This window comes from Suncus etruscus, chromosome 15, assembly GCF_024139225.1.
Source record: "Suncus etruscus isolate mSunEtr1 chromosome 15, mSunEtr1.pri.cur, whole genome shotgun sequence".
Lineage (NCBI taxonomy): Eukaryota > Metazoa > Chordata > Mammalia > Eulipotyphla > Soricidae > Suncus > Suncus etruscus.
The window spans coordinates 37,012,083-37,037,342 of NC_064862.1; the positions used below are offsets into that span (position 1 = coordinate 37,012,083).

Consider the following 25,260-nt stretch of genomic DNA (forward strand, 5'->3'; position numbering starts at 1 on the left):
ACTCCAGTAGGCCACATGCAAGGCAAGCTCTCTACCTACTGTACTGTTGCTCTGGCAGATGATCATTTATGACTTGGAGTAGCCATGCAAAAGAGCCGGCAGCGGCAGATATGACTGGAAGGCTGAGGAAATGCATAGGGAGATGACACTGGAGGAGAGACAGAGCAAAACCACTGATATATCAGGGGCGTGGGAGGGAAACAGGGCAAGAGGTAGACAGGCAGGGATCACCTGAGGGTGGGGCACGGAAGGCCTCATCTAGTCCAAGACTAGATCCACTCAGCAATGGGTCAGTAATAGCTTCTCTAACAAGAGATCTTCCTAAGATCAGAAGCAGAAATTTTCCCCAGTCTCCCCAGCGGGAGATGACTGGAAGGCTGAGGAAATGCATAGGGAGATGACACTGGAGGAGAGACAGAGCAAAACCACTGATATATCAGGGGCGTGGGAGGGAAACAGGGCAAGAGGTAGACAGGCAGGGATCACCTGAGGGTGGGGCACGGAAGGCCTCATCTAGTCCAAGACTAGATCCACTCAGCAATGGGTCAGTAATAGCTTCTCTAACAAGAGATCTTCCTAAGATCAGAAGCAGAAATTTTCCCCAGTCTCCCCCCCTGCTCCCTTCTCTAACACATATGCATCAGCCTTGAGTCAACATTCTGCTTGGATCCAGGTGTCCAGGCAGCTTGTTCCCTTTTACTGGGTGGGATGGGGTCATGTGAGTTCTGTGGAAAGACCAACAAAGTAAGGCCAGGGAACAGGGCTGAACACAGGTGTCCTTTCTACTCTGAACTCTTGGGGCTGGGTTTTGGCATATAGTGGAATCCAGCTCAGATCGCATCAAATGCTCTGAGTTTCTGTTACAACAACACATATTTTTGGACTCAGAAGCCACATCTTCCTGAGGAGATTAGAACCCCCTGTGTGCTTTAATGCCAGGGATACTGGATGGGGGAGGACAGGCTACCCTGCACAACTCCACCCCTTCCTTCCTGCGAACCCCATCACAGGCATAGATGGCACCAGCTCCCGCACATCTCCCAACTCCCACACCCAGTGCCCTGCCCTGACACACCAAACTAAAAACACTTTTTTTGTTGTTTTGTTTTGTGGCTACACCTGGCAATACTTAGGGGTAACTCTTGGCTCTGCGCTCAGAAATTACTCCTGGCAGTGCTCAGAGGACCATATGGGATTCCAGGAATTGAACCTGGGTCAGCTGTGTGCAAGTCACGAGCTCTATCCACTGTGCTATCTCTTCAGAAAAGCCTTTGGTTTGGAGGCCACACTTGGCAGAGCTCAGGGATTACTCTTGGCTCTGTGCTCAGGGATCACTCCTGGCAGTGCTGTGGGACTGAACCCAGGTTGGCTGCAAGTAAGGGACATGTCTTATCTGCTACCACCTTGCCCTGAGAACCCCTCTTTCTGAGGCTAGTGGAGAAACCCCCCTCCCTGTGTGGAAGTCCCATAGGAGCTCTGAGGATACTTGGCTGAGACCAGTATTTCCTAAAGTGGGTGTTACTACCTGCTAGGGTGTGCTGGAATGATGGGGGGTAGTAGTAGCCTTGGGTACCCCTGGAGGGCACTTTCTGCTTAAAAAATTTGCAAAAAAAAAAAAAAAAAAAGCTGCTAAATAGCAGCTTTTCTGAAGACGAGTGGTAGGCCAAATAAGTTTGGGAGCCTATGGTCTTGACTTGCCCTTGGGTTCTGTGTGATACTGTGCCTGGTAGTAGGGCTGGACTTCACAGGGAGGAATCCAGTTAGGAAGCCCTCTGGCCAGCTCTTCCCTTCCTAGGCATTGCTGGTTCCTCTGTTATACTTGTGCTCCCTCTGAACCCTCTTTCATGCGCTGCTCTGTCTCCCTTTCAGGGCCACCTCTGTCAGAACTTTTCTCTAAACAGCTGCTTTGTAAAGAGGCAGAGAATAGATGGACAAACACCAAAAACCATTGGGACAGAACCCCAAGGACCCTCCCCCCCACCCACACACATTCTCTACACTGAGTACCCGGTGATCCTGCTTAGACTCTTTTAGCGGGCTCAGGCCCAGGTGCTCTTCAGCAGTCCTTGAGACTCTACCAGTGCCCTGTCCAGCTCTCCCCCATTGTCCTGGGCTGTCCATTACTGTTCATAATAAACATGTCTCAAAGATGCATCTTGCTTCCAGCCCCTAGCTGCAGGCCTCCCAACTTTAGTCTCTACTGAACTCTCCCCAGCTTCCATTCTTCCTCCTATCTTCCCTTCACACTCAGGGACCAGAGTCCCTCCCGAACCCATAACCTCTTCCCACTCCCCACTCAGCAGCCTCCCAGTCCCCTCTAACCTTAGCCGTCTTTTACCCCCACTGAAAACACTATCTTAGTTACATCCTACTGGAGTTGAGGAGGAGGACGGAGAGAGAGACACAGTGAATTCATTACCCAAGGGACCAAGATCAGCAGTATCCCCAAGCTGGCAGGCCTTCCTCCTTGCCCACATTTGCCAGGAAACCTCATACACCCCTGCAAAAAGCCTACACTCCCCGAGTCAGTCTGAGGAAAGGCCTTCAGGTTGGCCTGGCTGGGCTGCTACCAAGTGGTCTGCAGCCCTTTCCTAGCCCAACCTCTAGCTACTTTTCTCTCCAGCTGTGGTAGATCCAGATTTTAATAATCTTTAAGTAGAAGGACCATCTTTCCTTTTCTACTACAAAACAATAAAAACCCATGTTCCTGAAGATTTCAGCATTACTAGAGTACCGTTCAAAGTTCTGTTAATAACCAAAAGTTGCCCTCCAATTTGGTTTGTTGGCTGGTTTGTATATTGAAAAGTGACTTAATCACAGAAATGATAACTATGTACCACTAACATTTTATTTTAACTTAAAACATAAAAACATACCTTCATACGATTCACTTCCTGGAGTAGCTATCACTCTTCTTGCTTAAACTACAGCACATCTTAGGCCACATTCAGTTTACTTTCTCCACATGAATGAGATGACAAAGAAACCAGAACCCAATCCTAGGTGTCACAGCTCCCTGCCCCCAATACGATAGTGTTTCTCTATACCACACCTAAGTAGAGCTTCCGCTGAGGCTTTCCACAGCATCACTTAGTTTCCATAGAAACCCTCTTTACATTCATATTTTATCAGTTTATGTAACATTTAAGGACAAAATCTCAATGACTAGCATAACCAGCAGACACAGGCTTGGGACAAAAAACTGATTTAAGGTGTGTATACCAAAGTACAAGCATGGCACCCATTGGTCAGACATGGACAGTCTTTACCAGGAGAAAGAAGAGTTTCTGAACATCAGTTTCTAGTAATGACTCTGCACTTCTTTTATAACAGCTACAAGCTACTACAAGAGTTCAAAAAAAAACAAACCAGTAGTATGTGCAATTACATGAGTACTACTGACTTAGGGCTTGGGGACACATGACTCTGTGTGTGTATGTGTCTGCGTGTGTGTGTGTGTGTGTGTGAGAAAGAGTGTGTGTGAGTGTGAGAGTTTGTGTGTGACGGAATGTGTGAGAGTGAGACAAAGAGAGTATGTATGTGTGTGAGAATGTGTGTTAGAAATCAAGACAGACAGACATAGAGGCAAAGAGAAAGAGAAAATGATGGCAAGGAAGGGAATCTTTGCAGAACATCAGTCTCCAGGGCCTGCCCACTAAGCAGGCTGACACTGTGCCCTTCAACCTGCCTAACAGATCAGGTACCAGAAGATCTGTGTGCTCTGAGAAGCAGCCCACAATTTACTTATTTTGGAGTCAAAGTCCAAACAGATGGGAGAAGGACCCACGGTAGTGTACAGAGCCTCCCCCAGCTGAGACAGGTCCTAACAAGTGATTCTGCCTTAGCTAGGTAGTGCCCCAGCCCCCAGTAGAGCTGAAGATCAGGGAGGCCCTTCCCTATTGAGCAGTAAGTACTGTCCTCAGCTGGGAAAGCTGACTGGACAAGATACAGTAATACTGTTGGAGAAAAAACTGACTGAGTCAAAATCAGGCCAGAGACTTCTTGGGGCCAGGAGTAAGTAAATAAATGAAAGCAGAAAGGTTCCCTACACCAAGGGAAAGAGGAACTTAGGAGGCAGGAAGAGAGCTTTACTAACAGCAACTGGAACAGATCCCTGTCAGAGAGAGCCTGACTCCCCAGTTTTCATGGCAAAGTTAACTACTGACTCTCAGTCAGACCCTGAGGCTGTCTGCAAGCTAAGGAACCCTCCCGAGTATGGGATCTCCCTTACCTCAGAGCTCAGCATCCCATCATCCCATCCTTGCATACTGGTTACCCCCAGATCAGACCCTTTCTGAGGGGACCTTTCTGATGATGCATGAGGGTCATGTGGTACCTGAAGATCAAACTCAGGGCCTTGCACATGTCGGGCATGTGCTCTCCTTCCCCATCTACATCCTTTTCTCTTCCTAGCCCTTCCAGATAACTGCTTCAGAGCCTCCTAAGTAGGCAAGTCTGACATTAAGATGCTGGACACTTGTATCTCCAGACCAGTATAGCTCAATGGAGTGCAGATGCCCAGACCCATGCACAAAATGGAAAAGGGTCTGATTATGCATGCTGCAAGCATTGTGGTAATTCATGAGTCCAGCAGCCTGAAGTCCCTACCCTGGGAATCTGCCTACTACCAGGAATATCCAAGCCTGCATCATGGCCTTTAAGTCCTTCTTTATGACCAGGGTGGTGTAGAAGGGTTTTTTAAGAAGCAAATCACATGTAACTGGTCACTTAAGCACGAAAGAAATATAAGCTTTTCCACCTTGCGTGAAGAGGGCTTTTCTAGAAAGGGGGACTCTGAGGGCCCTGAGCAAATCCTCTGGTGAGAGGTGCAAGCAACACCATCTGCAGCTGGGTGACTGATGGCACAAGAGGAATGTGAGGAAAGCCAGTGTTCACACACCTTCCCTATACCCACTTTCCTAACCAGCCAACAATTATCCTCTGCTCTACACTGTGTTCCATCCAGTAGCCAGGGTTGGGGCTTGAAATGCAGGAATATAGGGTGTATCTCATGTTCAAGCCTTCCTTTGTCTTCTCAACTCATACTCAAGAGTCTAAGCCTTTTCCATACTCCCAAGGCACTATCACAGCCTCATATCCCTTCCCCTTTCTATTCCTGCCTTGCTGACCCTCTCATGCAAGGCAAGGCGCACTTTCACTGAAGGTGTCTGCACTGGCCATTCCCTCTTTCTGGAGTGACTGGTGTCCAGATCCACTCAGTCCTTCCCTCCAATGACACAGGTTAGAGTCATCATCTTGGGGCTGGAGAGATAGCATGGAGGTAGGGTACTTGCCTTGCATGCAGAAGGATGGTGGTTCGAATCCCAGCATCCCATATGGTCCCCTGAGCCTGCCAGGAGCAATTTCTGTGTGTAGAGCCAGGAGTAACCCCTGAGCACTGCCGGGTGTGACCCAACCACCCTCCCCCCCAAAAAGAAGTCATCATCTTGGGCAGTTTTCCTGTCCAACATATTTACAATCTGCAATAAAAAGTCATCCCATCCCCCTTCCCCTCAACTAAATCCTTTTTCTCATAGCACTTTTGCAAGCTGTACAACTTGGGTTAGGATTGGCCCTCCTCATGTTCCACAGGGCAGGGACTGCTGGTATATTTGTTCCTGAAGTCTCTTTTTTGCCTAGATGTACCTGGTAGGAAGTAGCTACTGGTAAATCTACTTCAGCATCTTTACTGACTGAGGGCAAGAGGAAGTGCCAGTGCATAGGGAGGAGACAACTGGAGATATTGAGGACTCCAAGAAAGGCCCTCACCCTTCCTTTGATGGACATATGCAAATGTAGCCACTTTCAGTCTGGCCTTGGCCAACCCTAACCCTGCCCTGTTCCTGAGCTTTAGGCCCAGATTGTGTCTTCATCTGCTAAGTCCAATCAGGCTAGGCTTGGGTTGCTGTTGCTGCAAGTATATCTCCCTTCACCCCCTGACTCTGATGTTCCTTTCACAAGTTATGATCCTCACCCTTGACCTCCTTTGCTTATCCTTACCATCTTGTGCAACAAACAGTGCATTTACCAATGTCCTGGCCTTCTGGAGCCCAAGACTGCAACCTATCCTACTGTCCAGTGTTTCAGCAGCCACAGAGGCCAGTTCATTCACACCCCCACTAGCCTCTCTGCACAAGGTCAGCTAGAGAGACTAGACTACTACAACCCAAACTGAGGCTCACAGGGCCGCATGAAGCTCAGAAATTCCTGAAGATAGAAAACGTAATGGTTCTGGGAATGGGGTGCTGATTGAGTATTGGGTCAGATATATACAAGATGATAGCTGGGGACCTTCTGGAGGGGGCAGATGATGTTGGAGGTACTGGGTGCTTTTACACCCTCTTCCTGACAATGAAACAGGGATGGGGATGTGCATGCGTGTGGGGTGTTATCGTAGAGGAAATCAATGCCTGGCAACGGCCCAGTGTTTAAGGGAAATGAATAGATTTTGGCCGAGGACAAAGAGAGTTTGATTAATCAGAAATTGGATAATGGAGGCAACACTCTAATTATTTTTCTTCCCAGCATTTTATCAGAAAATATGTTTGCACAGCATATCAGAGATATTGGAGTGGGTGAAGGGGGCGACCACACTGGCTGACAGCCCAGCTTCTGAACAGGGCCCCACACCCACACTTGTCTGTGGGAGCAGGATGGTGGCCCAGCTGGGATTCTGGTGGTCACTTTATAGGGTCAAAGGCAGCAAGGCAGGACAGAGAGAACAAACCAGAGGCCATATATAGCTGGAGAAGCTGGAGCCAGAGGATGTAACAAAAAGGGAGAAGGCCCAAGGATGAGGATGTCAGCCCTGAAGTGGACCTTAGAAAAAGGTCTTTGATGTGGATGGAACCTAATCTAGCTTTGGTCAAGCCACTTCCCTGCCATCCTGCCCAGCTAGGTCACACCTTATTTTAATCCGATACAAAGACTTCCACCCTTGCTTTCCTTGCCCATCACCCAAGGTTTTGAAATGAAAAAACTTAACCTAGACTGCAATAGGTGTAAGTAGGTACTTTGTCTATTACTGGACCCTCCCTCGGCCTGGGAGTGGGTTGAGGCGAATAAAAGTTGGTTTGGCAGGCTCTCCACCCCACAAGGTTGGAAGACTTCTGATCCCACATTTTTCACCCTTATGCCTGGTTTGGATTATTAATTCTTCACGGGCGACCCTGCTCCAAACTTTTTTTTTCTCCCGGGGTTGGATAAGGGTGAATGGAACCTTACATTGCCCTATCCATATCCCATTAGCAGAGTGGCTGGAAAAAGTGAATGTGGAGCCAGGATAAAAGCTTTGTGTCAGGAAAGAGTCTGCAGAAGGCAACATACATTAACATGGAGTGTTTTCCTAGCTCAATACTGGTGAAGTATGGCTGGGGTCAGATGGGAACACAGGACTCAGAACCTGGGGACTGGTTTGTACATTATAGCTGTCCCTGGCCTCACCTCACCTTCCCAAACTTTCTAAATGATTTTTTCTTTTTGGTCATATCCTGCAGTTCAGGGTTTACTCCTGGCTCTGAGCTTAGGAATCACTCTTGGTGGGGCTTGGAGAACCATATGGGGTTCAGTGTATTGGATCAGTCATATGCAAGTAGTTTCCCTGTTTTACTGCTGCTCTGTCCCCCCCCCCCCCACTTTCCCATCTTCTACAATACCTAGAGGCCCTAACCACACAAGGCCTGTATTTGTTTCTGTGGTTATCTAACTTCCCAATTTCAGGCATGCTTCTTGGGGCTCTCTGCTGGAGCGGAGACTTGCTGAAAGACTGGGTTTCAACTTCACTGGTTCCCTTGCTCATTCATTTATTCATTCAACCGTTGTAAAGAGGGAGGACACCATGCATGTAGAGACACCCAGCCATGGCCAGCATTGGCCATGAGATTCAGAATGCTGCCGAGGGAAGCTATGCAGAGGGAGGTGCGTCCTTATCCAAGAATTCAGGGGGTTAGGCTGGGTGTCCAAGAAGGAAAGCTTGTAACAAGAGATGCAGAATGAGCTGAAGCTGCTACACAGAAAGTGTGGGCACTATGAGAAAAGAAATCACTTGAGCATAAAGGAGACTGCCAGGGTTGGACTGGCCACTAGCAGGCTACTAGGTGGGGCACTGCACCCCGATGCACGAGTTCCGGGGGAGCCTGGTCTCAGCACTGCATCTCCATCCTCTTCTCTCCTGTCACCGAGAGCCCCAAAGCATGGCCTTGGCAGGTTCCTGCCATCACTCAGAGAGGCTCAGAGTGCAGCCCTGAAGACAGAACCCTCTAGCAGGATACCTAGCCCCAGCCCAGAGGCCCTTCCCCATCCCCTCCCCGGTTCCCCCAAAACATCCCCCAGTGCCTTTTAAGGGAAAAAAAATATTGAGAAGCCGGGAACATACCACAATCGTGGTAGGTCGGTCGATACTCGTCTCTGGCTCTAAATGCCTCCAAGGAACCCCGCTCAGCTGCAAGAACGACGATGGCCAGAAAGACTGCGTCCTCCTCTGCCGCCTGGGGGGTGCAGGCCTCCTCCTGGGCCTCTCTTTTCCAGCCCCCCACCCCCATGCTCCAGCTCCCCGGGGGTCGCCTCCACCCAGTCAGTCCTCCCAGGGAGGGGACCCGAACATCCATCAGGCAGCTGCTGCAGGTCGCCCAGCCGGCCCTGCCCCTGCTCCTGCTCCGGGTGGGCGCTCGCTAGCGGCTGGCGTGGGGCGCCCCAGCCTGGCACCGCATCCCCGGCGGTCCCTGGGCGCCCCATCCTTAGCACCTGCCCGCTGCCACCTCCCGCCGCCTCCTGCCCACCTCGAGCATCCCGGCCGGGCAGGCATCCCCCGATGGCAGCAGCCCGCAACCCCCCGGCCCGGGCGGATCCCCGGGCACAAAGGCCTAGTGGGGGCGGGGTGGGTGGGGTGCGGTGGGGGGGCCTTCGGGTCGCACGCGCGGGCCCCCCCATGAAGCCCCGCAGAGGCTGAGCGGCGCGTCCCAGCAGCTTCCTCACTCACTCACCTTCGGGCCGCAGCCCCGAGCATCAGCCCAGCTGCTCCGGGCGGGGCGGGGCGGGGCGCGGCGGCGGCGGCGGCGGCGAGCGCGGGGCCGCGGTGCCCTCGTTCCGCACGACGCGGGCGGCGGCGCCCGCGCGGGGACGTGACCGGACCGTGGGCGGCGCGCACACACCCCGGGGCTGGGCGGCTCACTCCCCCTCCACCCGCCTCCCGCGCCCGCCCGCCCCGCGCCGCGCCGCGCCGCCGCCGCCGGCAGGGGGCGGAGCCAAGAGCGCAGCGCGTTGCCAGGCCAACCGCGGGGCGGGAGGCAGGCGGGAAGCGGCCGCGAGCCCGTGAGGTGAGGAACCACGCGCCTCGCCCCGACGCCCCACCTCCTAGCTCCGAGGCCTCCCGTGATTGGACGCGGGAGTTTGACGGACGTGAGCCTAGCCCTATGGGAGGTGAATAGGGGCGTGGCTTCTGAGTGGCAAGCGCCTCAGACTCTCTCCCGCCCAGTTGCTCTGCTCCGACCTCCTAGGCGCACGCAAGACGAAGCTGCTGCGCTTGAGGCGGCTGGACATCCATCCTCCACCCGGTGGTGGCACAGACAGACAGCCTCTCCTCTCGCTCACACGCAGACCTAGAGTAATCTGCACCCAGCTCCACCTTTGCCGCATCTCAGGACCTTGCGCCACTGACTGAACCTTCTCAACTTTTCTTGCCTTTCCTTACCTGGAGCTAGCTTTAGTGGCCAGATGAATGGGAGAAAGGACCCCCCCCCCCCACACACACACACACTGGAAACCTTAAAGGTTTACACTAATCTGTGATGTTTCCTGCAAATGAGAAAAGGCAGTCCTCTGTGAGACTTGCTGGCCACACCCTGCTGGTAGTTGTGAATCTTGGATAGGGTCCTTGGTAACAGAAGGTTGACCCTGGGGAGGGAGGGGGAGAGAGAGAGAGCCTACAACAGTCCTCGTTCCCATGGCACTGTTACAGACCTCATCAGAATTCATCAGAGGAGGCAAATTCTGCTTTCAGTTTCAGGGACACTATCTGGGACTTCACAGCCACAGCCCTTGCTCTTGTTTATTCTTGAAAGTCTCAGGCCAAGGTCTCCACACCACTCTTTCCTGTGGCTGTGAGCTGAAGATGGGAGCCTAAAGCATTCTTGGTGAAGTGCAGATGATTCCACCTTCTCCATCAAATTATGAGGCTAACTTCAGTAAAAATACTTACTTCAGTAGAAATACTGGCACTAATATCCAAGTGATAGATGGGTGGGGTGGTGGACCTAAAGAAATCTGTGATGAGAAGGCAGGGGAAGGTGGACACGGTGACATGTTATCCTCATTTCAAATTCTTGAAATCCTGCTGCACAGTGTAAAGCAGTGTACTACTGCACACGCACCAGCTGAAAAGCCAGGGCCAGGATGACTGTTGGATATAGACGTTCTGGGCATGTAACCTAGCACACTACTTGCTGAAGATGACTTATGGGGACCAAAGGAATGTGGTTGATAATTGAGGCACTCCTCTATTTAAGCGCCACCCCCCACCCGAAAGTAGAACCAGAATGGGTCAGGATGGGTTTCTTCTCAGTGCCATGGGAGGCCAATGATACAAGGGAGACAATGAATGGGCCAAGTCCCTGGCCTAGGTGACTCAGGAAAGAGGAATATCGAGCAAAGCATAGGCTTGTCTCTACGCTGTCACTTGTGAGTGGGTTATTTAATCTCTTCATCAAATGGGACACTGAGAGTGCTTCTAAGACATAACTTACTAGAAAAAGTACATTAGCACATGGTTACAGATGGGTAAGGTAATTAACTATAGGCTCAAGGACCTGAATAGGGCTGCTTGCTGCAGGAAACCTAGAACTAAGTGTCAAATGAGTCCCGATGTGCAAGTGTCATATTAGGCAGGGGTCCTCAAACTTTTTAAACGGGGCCAGTTCACTGTCCCTCAGACCATTGGAGGGTCTGACTATAGTAAAAACAAAACTTATGAACGAATTCTTATATCTTATTTTGCAATGAAGAAATAAAACAGATACAAATACAATATGTGGCCCGCGGGAGGTTATCCATAGAAGGATCCAATGGGGGCAGCAGCTGCAGCCTTCGTCTAGCTTTGGTTGTCATCCTAAAATTAGGGGGACACCTTGTGTCAATCAATGATCACAGTCCTTCCCATAGCACAGATTTACTGCTACCAAGTCTCCACAGCAGCTAACATTATAGGCCAGTTCTGGAATTTAAACAGATCTGAACCTGCCTGATAGGCCTTCCTGTCTCCTAGGTATGGACAGACAACCGCCAATAATTCACTGTTACAGTATTTTGGGGCTCATAAAAGAGACACACCAAGACTCCAAGGCCATATGACAGGAGGGAGACTAAGTAGCAGGTGGGAATTTAGCAGGAACATATGCTTGGGCGGAGACCATAGCAGGAGTGAAAATGACCTGTTATCTTAACAGGAAAGAATTGCATTCCAAAGTGACAGTGGCAGTGGGCAGGAGGGGACCTGAGGCCTAGAGAAACCCAGAGAAGATCTAGTATAGCTGAAGTCAGTGAGCCTGTGAGAATGAGGCCATTAATAGTCACTTGGGCTAGTTTCTAGAATGACCTTTTGAGTTTGAGGTAGATGGCAAGCTTTTATTTCATAATTATTTAAAATAGGCATGGTTCCTCAATGATAGAACAAATATCCTCTAACTTTCCCAGAAAAGGTAAGAAAGTGGAGAAAGCTATCCATGAGACCAAGCTTAGCAAAGGATTATAGGATTCTCTGGACCACAGAGAAACCGAGACCATGATGGTCCATGAGGAAGAGAGGCATTTTTTTAAGCAGTTGGAGATTTGGTCAGAATGAAGGGTACCAGAGCCTCAGGATGAGAGTATCTCAAGAAAGATATTGTTAGCTGTGTCTCTTGTTACTGCAGGCTGAAGTTTCCACAGAAGCAGGCACAGACAGATGTGGGGTCATGCATCAGGAGTTTGAGGCTTGAAAGCTATATAAAGCTATTTTGATAGGTGGGTTGTCATGTGTCATGGACCCAGGGCATCCAGCCAGCTTTGTAGTTCAATCCTGAGTCCTTTCTGTAGTTCATGTCCTTCAAAAGACACTAACTACTTGTTCCTGGGGTACAACATGATGCTGTTGGAGCTGTAGTGATACTACAATGGGTAAGGTGCTTACATTGCACATGATTGATTTGGTTCTATCCCCAGCATCCCCTGATGCACTGCCAGGAGAAATTCAAAGTTAGGAATAACCCCTAAGCATCACCAGGTATTCCCCCAAACAACAAACAAAAATCTAAAGAAAGTGATGCTAGAGATTAGGCAACCTATACTTCGCTAACTACTACAGGAGGCCCATACCTCAGCTTTTAATAGTCACAAACCTATCCTATTATATAAACTACATCAGATTAGAGCATTCACTTCTGCACCCCGTATACCTCAGGCTCTCTGATGCCCAATTTCTTCCTCAGTCCCCTCTTCAACACCTTCAGATCTCCCAGGACCCTGTATACACATATTGACCTATGTTTTACAGATAAGTCCATTTCCCCACTCCCCTAGAGTAGACCACTGGCAATGGCCTCCTCCTGGTTGGCCCTTCTCTGTACCCAATGACCTATGCTGCTCCCCAGTTTCCTAAGACTGTAACCAGAAGTTGGGTTTCTTTAGGTTGTTTCTTTGGGGAGGTCTATGCCTGACACCCCCCCCCCCCATGCCTTGGACAAACCACTTAAGGATCTGGGTTAGTTAAAAATAGGCAGTCGTACCACTCTCCTTTTAGCTATAAAGAAGCAAAGTGAACAAGCAGAGAGGCACAATCAGCAAGCATTTTATTTTTAATTCTCTCCCTCTCTCAGAAACCAAACCTCTTCCTAGTGCCCAGTATTTCTAAAAGAGACCAAGCACAAATGTCTAAGATATGGCATCTTAGGTGCTGAGCTCCTAGCTTTTTGCCACACTTACTATTGTGACCTTGAGCACTTTGATTGACTTTCTGGTCCTGTTTCTTTACAGGTTCTTCACCAGTGGGGTGTGCATGCACATACACCTGTGTGTGTGTGTATGTGTGTGTGTATATGTGTGTGTGTGTGTGTGTGTGTAATTAAGGTGATCATCTTCTACTCTGGAGCTTTATGCCATAGTTTCCCTCACATTAGCCTCTGATAGTCCTTCATTCTAGCCGAAACTCCTTTTCCTGAGAAGTCCCTGGGAGCCCAGAGTGAGAGGCTCCAGTCAGGCCCTGATTTGATGATAATAAATTCTTCCCTGCTGGGTCTGTGCTCAGTACCTTCAGTCAGAACAATAAAATATCCCTACCAGTACACTTTCTAAAAGCTGTGAGCTGGAGAGAGGACATGCATCCAGTAGTGACTGAGATGGGTCCAAAACTGGGCAGGTCAGGAGCCTCTGGCAGAAGCATGGGCATAAACAGGAGGCTCAGGCCCACTGCCTGGATGGGCTGTTTGAAGGGACAGATGAGGGACAGAGCTTGTGGTACCCATGGACAGACATGCTGCAGGACAGGGACTGTAGAACTTTGGTCTTTGTGGTTCAGTTGTTATCTGACACTCTTCCCCACAGGTTCTTGTAGCTGGGATGCAGAATTAAAAGAATTCTGGAGATTCTTGCTGTACCTGGCCCAGATGTTCTGGGCACACAATAACAGTTCCTGATACCAATGTGCCCACTATTCTTTTGCATGATTCTTGGCCAGGTAGATTCTTTTTAATGAGGAAATAGCTCAGAGAGGCTAAATAACTTGTCCAGGCTATATACCCATAGCTAGATTCCTTTCAGAAGTACCATCTTGGTTCACTTGACAATCTGTATTCAATTTTAATGAGTCAGTAGTCTGGAAGCACCAAAAAAAAAATGGTTTTATCTGTGTGATAAGTGTCTTGAGACAAATGCAGGCCAGAGTTACCTTCATCATGAGAAGTTGCCATGCAGCACAGGGAGCCCCTGGCAAGGCTGTGGCCTCTACAATCCTTCACCCTAGAGCACTTGCCATTTGCTATCCTCCAGGAGGAAGGGAAGAAAGCTGGCAGGGTGGTGTCTTCAAAGAGGAAATCCCTGGTACTAATTGGCACTCAGAGACCTTTGGGCTAATTAACCTGCTTATTTGTCTCTCTAGAGTAAATTAGAGGTTTTAGCTAGGGAGGGCAGAAGAGAGGTATTTGCTAGTGGCCACCTCCTTTGGGCTTTAGATTGCTTCACAGCAGGTGGTATGGACTGCAGAGGAGGCAGGGGTTAGGGCTGGGCTGCTGGGAAGCAAAGGGGAGAGAGTGGGCTGCAGAGCAGTAGTTATAAACAACCAAATGCAGTGGTCCACCTCTTACTCCTCCATATGCACTGCTCTAGGGACATGCACATTGGCCCCCTAGGACACAAGTAAGTCGGTTTTGGTTTCTGGACTCTGGGTTCTCTTAGAGACCACACCTACAATTCAAAGAGGGAAGGGTGTGAAAGAATTTACACCTTGTTCACTGGAAGCTCCTGTACAGAACTTTTTCCAACCCCTCTGCCCCAGCAGCGACATATGGAGCTCTTCTTTGGGGGTACCAGGCCCCTTGAGCCTATCAGTCACTATGGATTAAAGGCACGGCTCCTGGTGTGATACAAAATGTGACCTGTTCATTCTATAGTACTGTCTCAGATTCTAAACTCAGCTTTTTTATCGCCTAGATGCCCAGACTAGTGTGAGCCTTCCACAGCTTATTTATTATTCCTGGTAGGAGAAAGGGGTATGGCTAGTTTCTTTCTTCTCCAGTTCTTCTCTCTGAAGTAGGATACTAGGGGTAGGGGATGACTCTGCGGGGGTGAGTTACTGTGCTTGTCAAGAGGTCGCTACTATTTCTTAGGCTGAGCACAACTGTGATGAATGTGTATGTAATGTTTCATGCTTATCTTATGTTTTAAGCCAATGCCTCCAAGACACAGGAAACTGTTGCGGTTCTCTGGTGCCTGGTGCCCTTTAACTTAGCTTGACACCCTTAGCTTGCTGGCTACTCAGGCTCTTTGCCCAACAGTAAAGGGAGGTATTTTCAAATAATTTTGTTGGATGCCAATTTTGCAAATGCTCTGTATCCTTGCTTGGACCTAGCCTTGCTTGGGGAGACCAGCTTATGTTCAGTGTCCTTTCTTGTTCCACAGGGGCTCACAGTATAGTCAACAGTGGCCTCATTCCCTCGATGGTTTGGAAGCTGCAGAAGGAGCAAGAGTTCAACCAGGTCCTGCTCCTGGACGTGCTGGCATCCTGCCTGATGGAGGATGCCACTTCAGCACTGAACACCAATGTGGTGCTCTTACTAAAGGAGAAGCTCACCAGTCCCAACGATGAGATCCGCATGAAAGCTGCCCACACACTGACTGCCATCAGGTGAGGCTTTGCCAAGTGGGGCAGGTTGGATACATAAGGTGACAATTGTTGGTCCAGCAGTATGCCATCGGAGGGCCTTCGTCTAGCTGGGGCTCTGTGGTTCTGTAGGTGCAGGTTCTGCAAATCTACTTGGGTCCTGAAGGTGCCTCTAGAGGGAAGATGAATCTTATTTCTTTAGTTGTATGTGGAATGAGAGACCTGTGAGTGCCCATGGCTTAACACTGATAGCCCCGTTATCCAGGAAACCTCACATTTTAGGCATAGTAGAATTGTTGATCTTCCTGTCCCCTTCCTCACTTCCAAGAGGAAGACAAGCACAGGAGCACAGAGACAATCATGTAGGTCACTTAAGTCTTTACAATGTCTCTTTGTGTGTGTGTATGTGTTTTTAAATATAGATTTGATGATCCTTCTTTAAGAAAAGTGATCACCTCCTTTTATGGATGAGGAAACTGAGGCCTAGTGTCTAGCTACTCATACCCATCAACACACATAATTGCAGTTTAACCCTGGGTCTGGGATCTGAGGATGCACAATGGCGGGGAAGGGGGTATAAGAGGTAGGCTTTGTGTAACCCTAGACAGCAATAGTCACTGCTTTCTGGTCCCTCTCCTTGTACAGACTCTACATGCTGTAAGTGTGGTCTCTTCTTTTTCCTCTTGCCTGCTTTGGCCCCATCTTTTTTCTGCCTGAAATTTACTGTGGAGATTTAGGTCTGTGTTTCTTTATTTGTGGCCACTGATCCAGTTCCTGTTAGGCTTGTGGACATGCAGTTATCAGTGTCCCACCACTGTTAGATCATTTCATGACTTTGCAAATATGTATTTACTGTGCCATTGGGTCCAATCACCTGCTAATTCTATAACAATAAGTACTCCCAAGCCTTGCTTATACTCTTCTTATACTAGGCTTATAACCCAGCCTAATTTGAGGGTCACCTCAAAGGTCCTTACTCTGTTCACTACTGGAGACAGTGGATCCAGTGGATCTAAACAGGAAGAATCAGCCCACCTCCACTCTTGAAGACACATAGCATCAGTTGGATATATTTTTGGTGGTTGTAGCCTGGGAGCCAATACCACTCTTGGCCTTGAGTGGTAAACAGTTTTCTACTTGGCACAAAATGTCAAGAATATGGTTCCAAGGTTTGTCTGGAGCACATCCCACATCCCACACTAGGTGCTCAGTCAGAACTTGGTGCAGGAGTAATGTGAAGACTGAATCTTTGATCAAGATTCCCAAATTAAAAGCTCATCTCAGTATCAGAGCTAATGACTGGCAGCCCTGTATTCTTCAAGCTATGCTCCCCGCACATGAAACCGAAGATTTAGTAAGGGTTCTATCCGCAGAAGTGTTCTTCTCTGGGGATAGTATTGACAGTCTCACAGTTTGGGAAACTCTCAGTCTACCCTTATTATCATAGATTAATACAATACTTGTATCAGAAGTGACCTAAAAATCTTACTTTGCACAAATGTCCAACTGAGAGCCACTCCTCCAAGTGTTTTGCTGGCAACTTTCTCCCATTTACATGGCTCAACCATCTTTGAGAGATCTGACTTCTGTGGAATAAAAAGGAATGTTCTGTGTAGCTTGTTTCTCCTGTTTTGAAGGCCAGTACATGTGTATCTGCTTTCTTCTTGCAGTGGTGCTTTAGGGAAAGACTACATATCTCTAAGCATCAGTCATTCAAACCCTAGTAAAATCAGGTTGGGCTGCTATGTATATATATGCTAAACATGGAGATTGAAGCACTCACAGAAAATCACTTCCTCTGGTGTCTCCTGGGAAGAGTATGGAATGCACCCCTTTCCTCCCAAGTGTTACCACCCAGCTATATCTTCTCTCACCCAGCATACCTCTGGAGGGTAAAAAGCAGATATGTCAATTCAATGTCATACCTATCCTGGTGGAGCTACTGAATGACAAAGTGAAGGAAGTACAGGCCAATGCTGCTGGGGTGCTCATGTTTGCCACAGTGATCACTGAAGGTGAGATAGTCTACTGTCCAGGTATGTACAGGTGGGAGGACAATCACCTGGGTGGTCATCAGTGCTACCCACAAAGGTCACTGAAGCTCCTACTATGTTGGCTGCCACAAGAGCTTTCAAAACTCTGGGTCTTGTTTTCAGCATCCAAGGGTTACCCCTCCCTGCACAATCAAAATACACTTAGGAATGGCTGAAGTTATTTTAAGTTTATATCCTAGGCTTCACCATCCCTCTTTCCTGGCCACAGTGCCTTCAGGAACTTGTTGCCACTCTCCAGTCTTACAAATTAACACTAGTTTCCTTTGTCTTTTCCCACAGGATAATCCCTGGGTCTGGATTTTATGCCTCATACCTAGGCTCTTTGTGGTTTATGATCCTGGAATGGATTTCCTTTCTCTTCATGTTTTTATTTTTGAGTCCTTAGTACAGTAGTCTTCAATTCACTGACCAGTGCTTATACTTAAGTATAGAAGTGTTGAAAACCCATGGGTCTACTGCCTTGGTTATAATGGTTGGTTCATGCACTATTATTCTGGAAAAGTGCTGGCCCACAAGTGTAATCATCTCTAAGAATGCTGGTCTAAGTAAAATTTGTTTGCCTAGCGTTTTTTTTTTTTTTTTTTTTTTTGGTTTGTTTTTTGGATCACACCCAGCAATGCTCAGGGGTTACTCCTGGCTTTATGCTCAGAAATTGCTCCTGGCAGGCTCGGGGGACCATATGGGATGCCGGGATACGAACCACCATCCTTCTGCATGAAAGGCAAAAAATGCCCTACCTCCATGCTATCTCTCTAGCCCCATTGCCTAGTGTTTTTCGACAAGATCATTTTTCTCAGTGCAAAAGTGAGGGCCAGATAAAAGTATAAGATGATCTTTCCTACCTTCCAACCCTAGACAGTTTTACACTTTGAGTCACTCAAACTGTGTCTAACCATAGGAATCATGTCTGGGTTTCATAACTGAGGCAGGTTCTATAGGTTGTAAGCTCTGAAAACAATGTGTCTCCATTGGCCCCATCAGCTTTCATGTTTATCAGGTATTACAGAGAGGACTGTCTGGGCCTGTTTTTAATCTGTGTACTGCAGAGCCCTCTGGTATCGAGCCAGTATCCCCAGATTTGTTACAAGGAGAATTTGAGACATGCCTGAGCAGGGGTTGATGGGGCTACCCCAGAATTCACAGTCCTCTTTCATTTAGTCAAGATGGTGGCTCTGGGGTAGGTATACCTTCTCAGTGCATATCTCATGGGCATTTGCAGTACAATATATCTGCCCAGGGAAATATCTAGGAAGTATGAGACTACCTTTTCCAGGAAACTAAAGCCAAGTCTCTGCCCTGTTCCTTATTCTTGGCTGCATTATTCAAGTTTAGATGTCTCAAACTAAGACAGTTGCACATGATTTAGTATGAGAGTGATGAATGAGATGATAAAGTGCTTATGTAGTGGGCAGGACAGGGCAAAGCATCTTGCAGGAGAGAAGTGTTAGCCCAAAGGTCAATGGAAGTTGACAGACAATGAGAGTGGTTAGATAGGTTCTGATCACAAAGAATGGAATTCACTGAGCATGACATGAAGACCGGGGCATGGAGCAGTCATACAACTTTTTCACAGTGAGAACTGGGAAAGGGAGTAGAATGGTTAGGAGAGCCATCTCATTTTCATGTACATGGCTGCATCACACATGAGGAAATAAGTGCCATGAAGTCAGAGTGACATATATATGTTCTTTCAATTTGGGCTTTTCTTTTAGCTCAGCAATACTCAGGACTTGCTCCTCCTGGCTCTGTGTTCAAGGATCACTCCTGGTGGTACTTAGGAGACCATATGCAGTGTTAGAGATCAAACTGTATTCAAGGCAAGCACCTTAACCCTCATACTATCTCTTTGGCTCAAATATATGTATATATTGTTCTTGGCAAAGGGATAGGTGTTAAATAATTAATTTCACTTAAATAATTGTATTTTAACTTTTCAAAGGCCATTTATTTTATCTTGTAAGATAGCCAATCAGAAATCTGGAGGGGTTGAACTTGATGAAACTTGTCCTGGGATAGAATCAGATAAAGGTGCATGGCCTGTGTGGGTATGACAGAGGGAATCTAGGTAAAGGGCGATACCTCCCTGAGTGTCTTTATATTGGATAGGGGTATATATTGACTTTATATTGAGTAGAGGTAGAGCTGTGAGATAAGAGCAAGTGGGACAAAGAGGCCTTTCAGTAACACCTGGTATTGGTGATCAACAGGTAAGTATGCAGCCCTGGAATCAGATGCCATTCCCCTACTGCTAAACTTGCTGGAATCACCATTGTCCAAGGCACGCCTAAATGCAGTCAAGACTCTCACCATGCTGGCTGAGGCCCCTGAGGGCCGGAAGATCCTGCGGTCCCATGTGGCCTTATTCCGGTCCTTGGAGGGAGATAATAGTGTCGCTGTGAAGCAAGCAGCCAAGATTGCCATCAAAGTCATAGAGTGGAAACCATAATCTTCTCTGTCTCATAAGTGCTGTGCCTCAATAAATGGGCTAAATCTCTGTGCTTCATCTGAATGGCTACTCTATGTTTCTGGAACATGATAACCTCTACCTGTCTTCCGACAATGTGGGAATTCCAGGTATAGAACATGGGTTGTTAGATTATAGGAGATGGGCTCAATTCCATAATTGACTCAGGGACATGGGGTCAACATGTCTGTCTCCTCTTTATGGGACTAGCAGTTCCTTAGAAGAGACTAACAGTCCCTTCAGAAGGTAGAGAACATGACAGCACTCAAGTGACAAGGTGGAGAATCGACAAGGAGGTGAGTGGGAGAAACAGAACAGGGTCAGGCACCAACCAAACTTCTACTCAAATGACTAGGCCATTGGGATTTTGGGAGTACATCCCTATTCAACTCCACTTGTCTTCCTCTCACATTGGTCAGGAAAGAAGATGAAAGGTTGCAAACCCAGTTTGGTTTTTGGTGGAGGTGGGTGAGTTTTAAGAGGCACACCCAGGGATAAATGTACTTAAGACCATCCCCCAAACAGCTTAATTTCTCTTCAAATCCATAAAACCACCTCAGCAGCTCTTGGTCAAACCTGAGGTTAACCACATTCTTGCCCTCCCCCAGATTGGTCTTCTGGGGAATCTTCCATCTGTGCCTTCATTTGCTTCTTTTAGAGCCTCACTGCAGTGAAACAGGCTAAGGAGGAAGCATAGGTAAGAAACCAAAAATGCATGACAACCTCCTAGCTTCCTCTATCTACCTTTGCTTAGTAAACTATCAAGCTAATTCTGACTTAAGCTAAGAAGCAGCAGGAGTTAAGTTTAGCTTCAGTGCTGAGCTTGTTTGTTGCTTCATTTGCTTCTTTTAGAGCCTCACTGCAGTGAAACAGGCTAAGGAGGAAGCATAGGTAAGAAACCAAAAATGCATGACAACCTCCTAGCTTCCTCTATCTACCTTTGCTTAGTAAACTATCAAGCTAATTCTGACTTAAGCTAAGAAGCAGCAGGAGTTAAGTTTAGCTTCAGTGCTGAGCTTGTTTGTTTGGGTTGAGCTGAAGTCTACCATTTCCCCACCCCCATACTATAAACAAGGTTTCTCTCTTTACATTACCAGCAGTACCATTTCCTGCTGGACAGAACCTCCCCAAGCTGGTGGGATACCTGCTTCTCCTAGAATAAACACCATCATAAACAGAATCCCTACTTGAGTTTCCACTTGCAGTCCTTTTATTGATCACCAGGGGCCTTCACTTTACTACAAGAAACAGACGTTTGTGTCCCTATAATTAGAGATTTAACAGAAGTCTGCCTTCTTATTCCGAAAAGAGCTGCTAAGTTGAGCTGGGTTTTAGGTTAAATCTCATTCTCGGAAACAAATTAAAAAAAAAAAAACAAAAACGGTCCACTAGGAGGAAATATTTTCTCCTCCAGGAAGAAGAGGCTCAAGCAGCTCAGTTTTGCCTATTCCAACCCCTCAACAACCTATTGTATGTTGCTTCATCTTGCTCATCTTCCCAAAGGATTCTGGGTAAGGTCACTAGTCTTCTATCTGCTAAGATCATCAATTTTGGGGCTTGACCTAATATAGTGATATGGGTGCCCATCATGGGGTGCCTGACTTGGTTGATGTCTTGGGTCTTTTCTGGTCTTCTTTTCCTTTACTTGACCAACAGTATTGTTAACTCTACTCAAGGCCCTTTCCTATCTTGTGACAGTCTCATCTACCTGTCTGTGGATCTCTTCTGCCAGATTACTATCATAATCTGGCCCGAACTCTGCTTTCTAGCTCTATAACTGATTTTTCAGTCCTATTCTCTTAGTTATAAGCCACTTTATTTATCTTTTTTTTTTTTTTTTGGTTTTTGGGCCACACCTGGCGGCGCTCAGGGGTTACTCCTGGCTGTCTGCTCAGAAATAGCTCCTGGCAGGCACAGGGGACCATATGGGACACCGGGATTCGAACCAACACCTTTGGCCCTGGATCGGCTGCTTGCAAGGCAAACACCACTGTGCTATCTCTCCGGGCCCTCACTTTATTTATCTTAACACTTACTATTAAATGCCTCTGGAGAGAGACACCAATTCCTTATAAACTTCCAAAAAGTAGGGGAAGAGGGAACACCTTCCAATGCTGGATGTGATTAATATTAACTTGATAAGCAAGATAAGTTTATCAAAATAAATTTATAGACCAACAGTAATTTGAATATAGACACATGAATTCAGTCACCTATTTTCAAATTAAATCAGCAACATAAAAAAGTATTATACATTGTACTTTATGGCCAACTGAACATGTAGCATTAATTTAATATATAAAAGCAAACCAATGTAATATAATGAAAAAATTTATACTATCTTTTTTTGGGGGGCCAGGCATCACACCCGGCAGCGCTTAGGAGTTACTCCTGGCTCTCTGTTCAGAAATCGCTCCCGGCAGGCTCTGGGGACCATATGGAATGCTGGGATTCAAACCACTGTCCTTCTGCATGCAAGGCAAACGCCTTACTGCTGTGCTATCTCCCCGGCCCCAAAATTTATATTATCTTAACAAATAATAATTGCAAAAATAGAAGTTATTGATGACAGTGCAAATAAGAAGAAAATATCTGCAAATTAGGAATGGAAGGGAATATATCTCTCAACGTGACAAAGAACATAGCAACAACTCACAACTAACTTTTCCCAAAGATAAGTAAAAACTCTCAGAACTACTACTAACATTGCACTGGGAGTATGAGAAGAAAAAAATACATCTAATGTGAGAAGGAAAAATACCATATGATTTCACGTATTAGTGGAATATAGAAAAACAAAATAAGAAAACAGACTATGAGATGATGGCATACGCATGGATCTTGATTACAAAAACACTATTACCAAGTCATATGGAGAGGGAAGGAAGAGGACTAGAATTGACTTAAAGACAAATAATACGGAGTATTGGACACTTTGGTGGTGGTGGAAGTACAGTAATTTTGTATATCAAAATCATAAAGGTTAAAACTGTTATAACTATCTTGTGTAACTTACAATTAAATGAAAAAAATTAGTACATTCAGATTGGAAATAAGTAGAGATTATTTCTTTTTCTTTTTCTTTTTGGCTTTTGAGCCACACCTGGTGTTGCTCAGGGGTTACTCCTAGCTCTGCAGTCACTCTTGGTAGGCTTGGGGGACCATATGGTATGCCAGGATCAAACCCGAGTCCATCCTGGGTCATCAGCATGCAAATGCTCTAACACTGTGATTTCACGTTGGCCCCAATTAGAGATTATTTCTATGTAATGTTTAGATGATACTCTAGGTGAAACATTTAATTCACTTAAAAACTTTTAGGTTTAGCAGTTATAAGATGATATATATCAGATATAGACATTATATACATACATGATATACAAGATGATATGCAAATTTTTTATCAAGTCTAAAGAAGAAAAAATTCCATATATAGTGACATGAAAAAGAATAAAAGTATCTAGGAATAAATTTATCAAAAGAAGTGCCTAACTTGTATACTAAAACAAAATGTTGAAATAAATGTTTGTGGATCAGATCAGAACACTTAATACTGTCATGATGGTAATAAATACCTTTATGCAACTTAATCATGTCACAAATATGCTCAACTTTTTTTCCCAGAGACCTGTCTTTGAAATTGTACTACTTTGCTACATTCTGAAGCCAAAAAATATCACCCCTGCCTCTACCTCACTCACTCAAGTCCTATTATTTATGATTGTTGGATTTCTTAATGCCATCCTTCCTACTACTAACTTGTATTTGATCATCTTTGAATATTACTGTCTTCTTTTCCTCTCTCTGGTAATGACCTGCAAATATGACCTTGTCAAGTTCTCTGAAAGTGCAATCAGGGACTTAAGATCTCAAAACATAGAACACTTGGGTGTCAGGGCTCTGCCCACTGTGCCCTCCCCACCATCTGCTGTTCTCCCACACACAGGCCAGCCGTGTCTTGGCATCTTCAGTTATGCCCCACATTCTTCCCTCATGTCTTCCCACACATTATCCCTTCTGTTATGCAGCTAGTTGAATTAGTCCTTTTGTCATGGAAGCTTTCTCTGATGGCTAGGGTGGCTACAGTGAACAATTCTGTCCTATGAACTGTGGTGAATTCTAATCCTTTCTAAAAGGGTTGTTTTGTGGCTTGAAATGTAATAATTCACTGACACCTGGAAGGAAAACAGAAGGTCATAGGACATGATGGAGCTCATTGTTTGTTTACTCCATAGATCATGTATTCTGCTCATGACTAATTTCTTGCATTGGTCTCACACACACACTAGGCACCATAAATATCAGTTGAAGGATTAAGCTAATGATGAGGTTCTGTCCTGTGAATGTACCCTCAGAGAGTAATTTTTGTGATTTTAAATTTAAGGGATATGAAACTTTTACTAAAGACACATCTAATTAACTTTTTTGTTTTGTTTTTGGGTCACACCCAGCAGTGCTTGGGGGTTACTCCTGACTCTGCACTCAGAAATCACTCCTGGCAGCCTCGGGGGACTATATGGGATGCTGGGAATCAAATCAAGGTCCGTCCTGGGTTGGCCTTGTGCAAGGCAAATGTCCTATCACTGTGCAATCACTCTAGCCCTCTATTAATTTTGGTTTGAGATAAAGAAAGAAATAGGAAGACCTAGGGAAACCTCTCTAGGAAAACATCTCAGAAGAGGTCTATACTTGAAAGCTAAAAAAAAAAAATCTAACCCTGGGTGTAATTCCCAATCTTGTGTCAATTCCAGGCATTACATTTTGTTTTAATTTAATTAAAGCACAGCAATTTACAAAGTTAATTATTTTGAGTTTTAGGCATATTATATTTTAACAACAACCTTACCATGTAAAATCCCATCACCAGTGCTCCCATACACCCATTATCCCCCTCATCTCTATTTCCCATCCCCTGCCTGCCACTTTGATAGGTGTATTGAAAAGTTTGGTGGTTGTATTTTAGATCTAATGTTTTTAGTGTTGTTGAGCCTGTGCTTTGGAAAAAAAACTCATTTTTATACCACATTCCATATCACCAGTTTAACTGAAGCCTCATTCTATTTACTCCGCTTTATCATCTTCCTTCCTTCCTACCTTGATTTCTTTTTTTTTCTTTTTTATATAAAATCTTTATTTAGGCACCACGATTACAAGCATGATTGTAGTTGGGTTTCAGTCATAAACAGAACACCCCCCTTCAAATGTGCAACATTCCCACCACCAATGCCCCCCATCCCTCCACTGTGCTCTTCTTTTTTTTTCTTTTTTCTTTTTAAGAAGCAGATAACTCATGCTTTCTCCATGTATTTTATTATTTAGCTACTATGTTTAACTTTTCAATCTGCTTTGAAGCAATATTTTGTGTACTTTTGAAAATAGCTTTATTCTCTTAAATGTAG

The 25,260-nt window shown here is 46.3% G+C and overlaps 2 protein-coding genes across 3 annotated transcripts in view; one reads left to right on the plus strand and one right to left on the minus strand.

The window, feature by feature from the left end:
- Nucleotides 1-9,069, minus strand: part of GNAZ (G protein subunit alpha z) — a 47,973-nt gene extending 38,904 nt beyond the window's left edge. Inside the window, exon 1 of one of the 2 annotated variants that reach the window (XM_049789009.1) lies at nucleotides 8,982-9,069. The gene's annotated coding sequence lies outside the window, so the exon portion shown is untranslated. Of the gene's footprint in view, nucleotides 1-8,374; nucleotides 8,393-8,981 lie in introns of those variants that run through there. The other variant, XM_049789010.1, reaches the window with a different exon arrangement.
- RSPH14 (radial spoke head 14 homolog) overlaps nucleotides 1-19,843 on the plus strand; it is a 74,455-nt gene extending 54,612 nt beyond the window's left edge. Inside the window, exons 4-6 of the mRNA XM_049789027.1 lie at nucleotides 15,142-15,367; nucleotides 17,222-17,358; nucleotides 19,605-19,843. Of these exons, the coding sequence (XP_049644984.1) occupies nucleotides 15,142-15,367; nucleotides 17,222-17,358; nucleotides 19,605-19,843 (602 nt within the window). The remainder of the gene's footprint in view (nucleotides 1-15,141; nucleotides 15,368-17,221; nucleotides 17,359-19,604) is intronic.
- The last annotated feature ends 5,417 nt before the right edge of the window (nucleotides 19,844-25,260 follow it).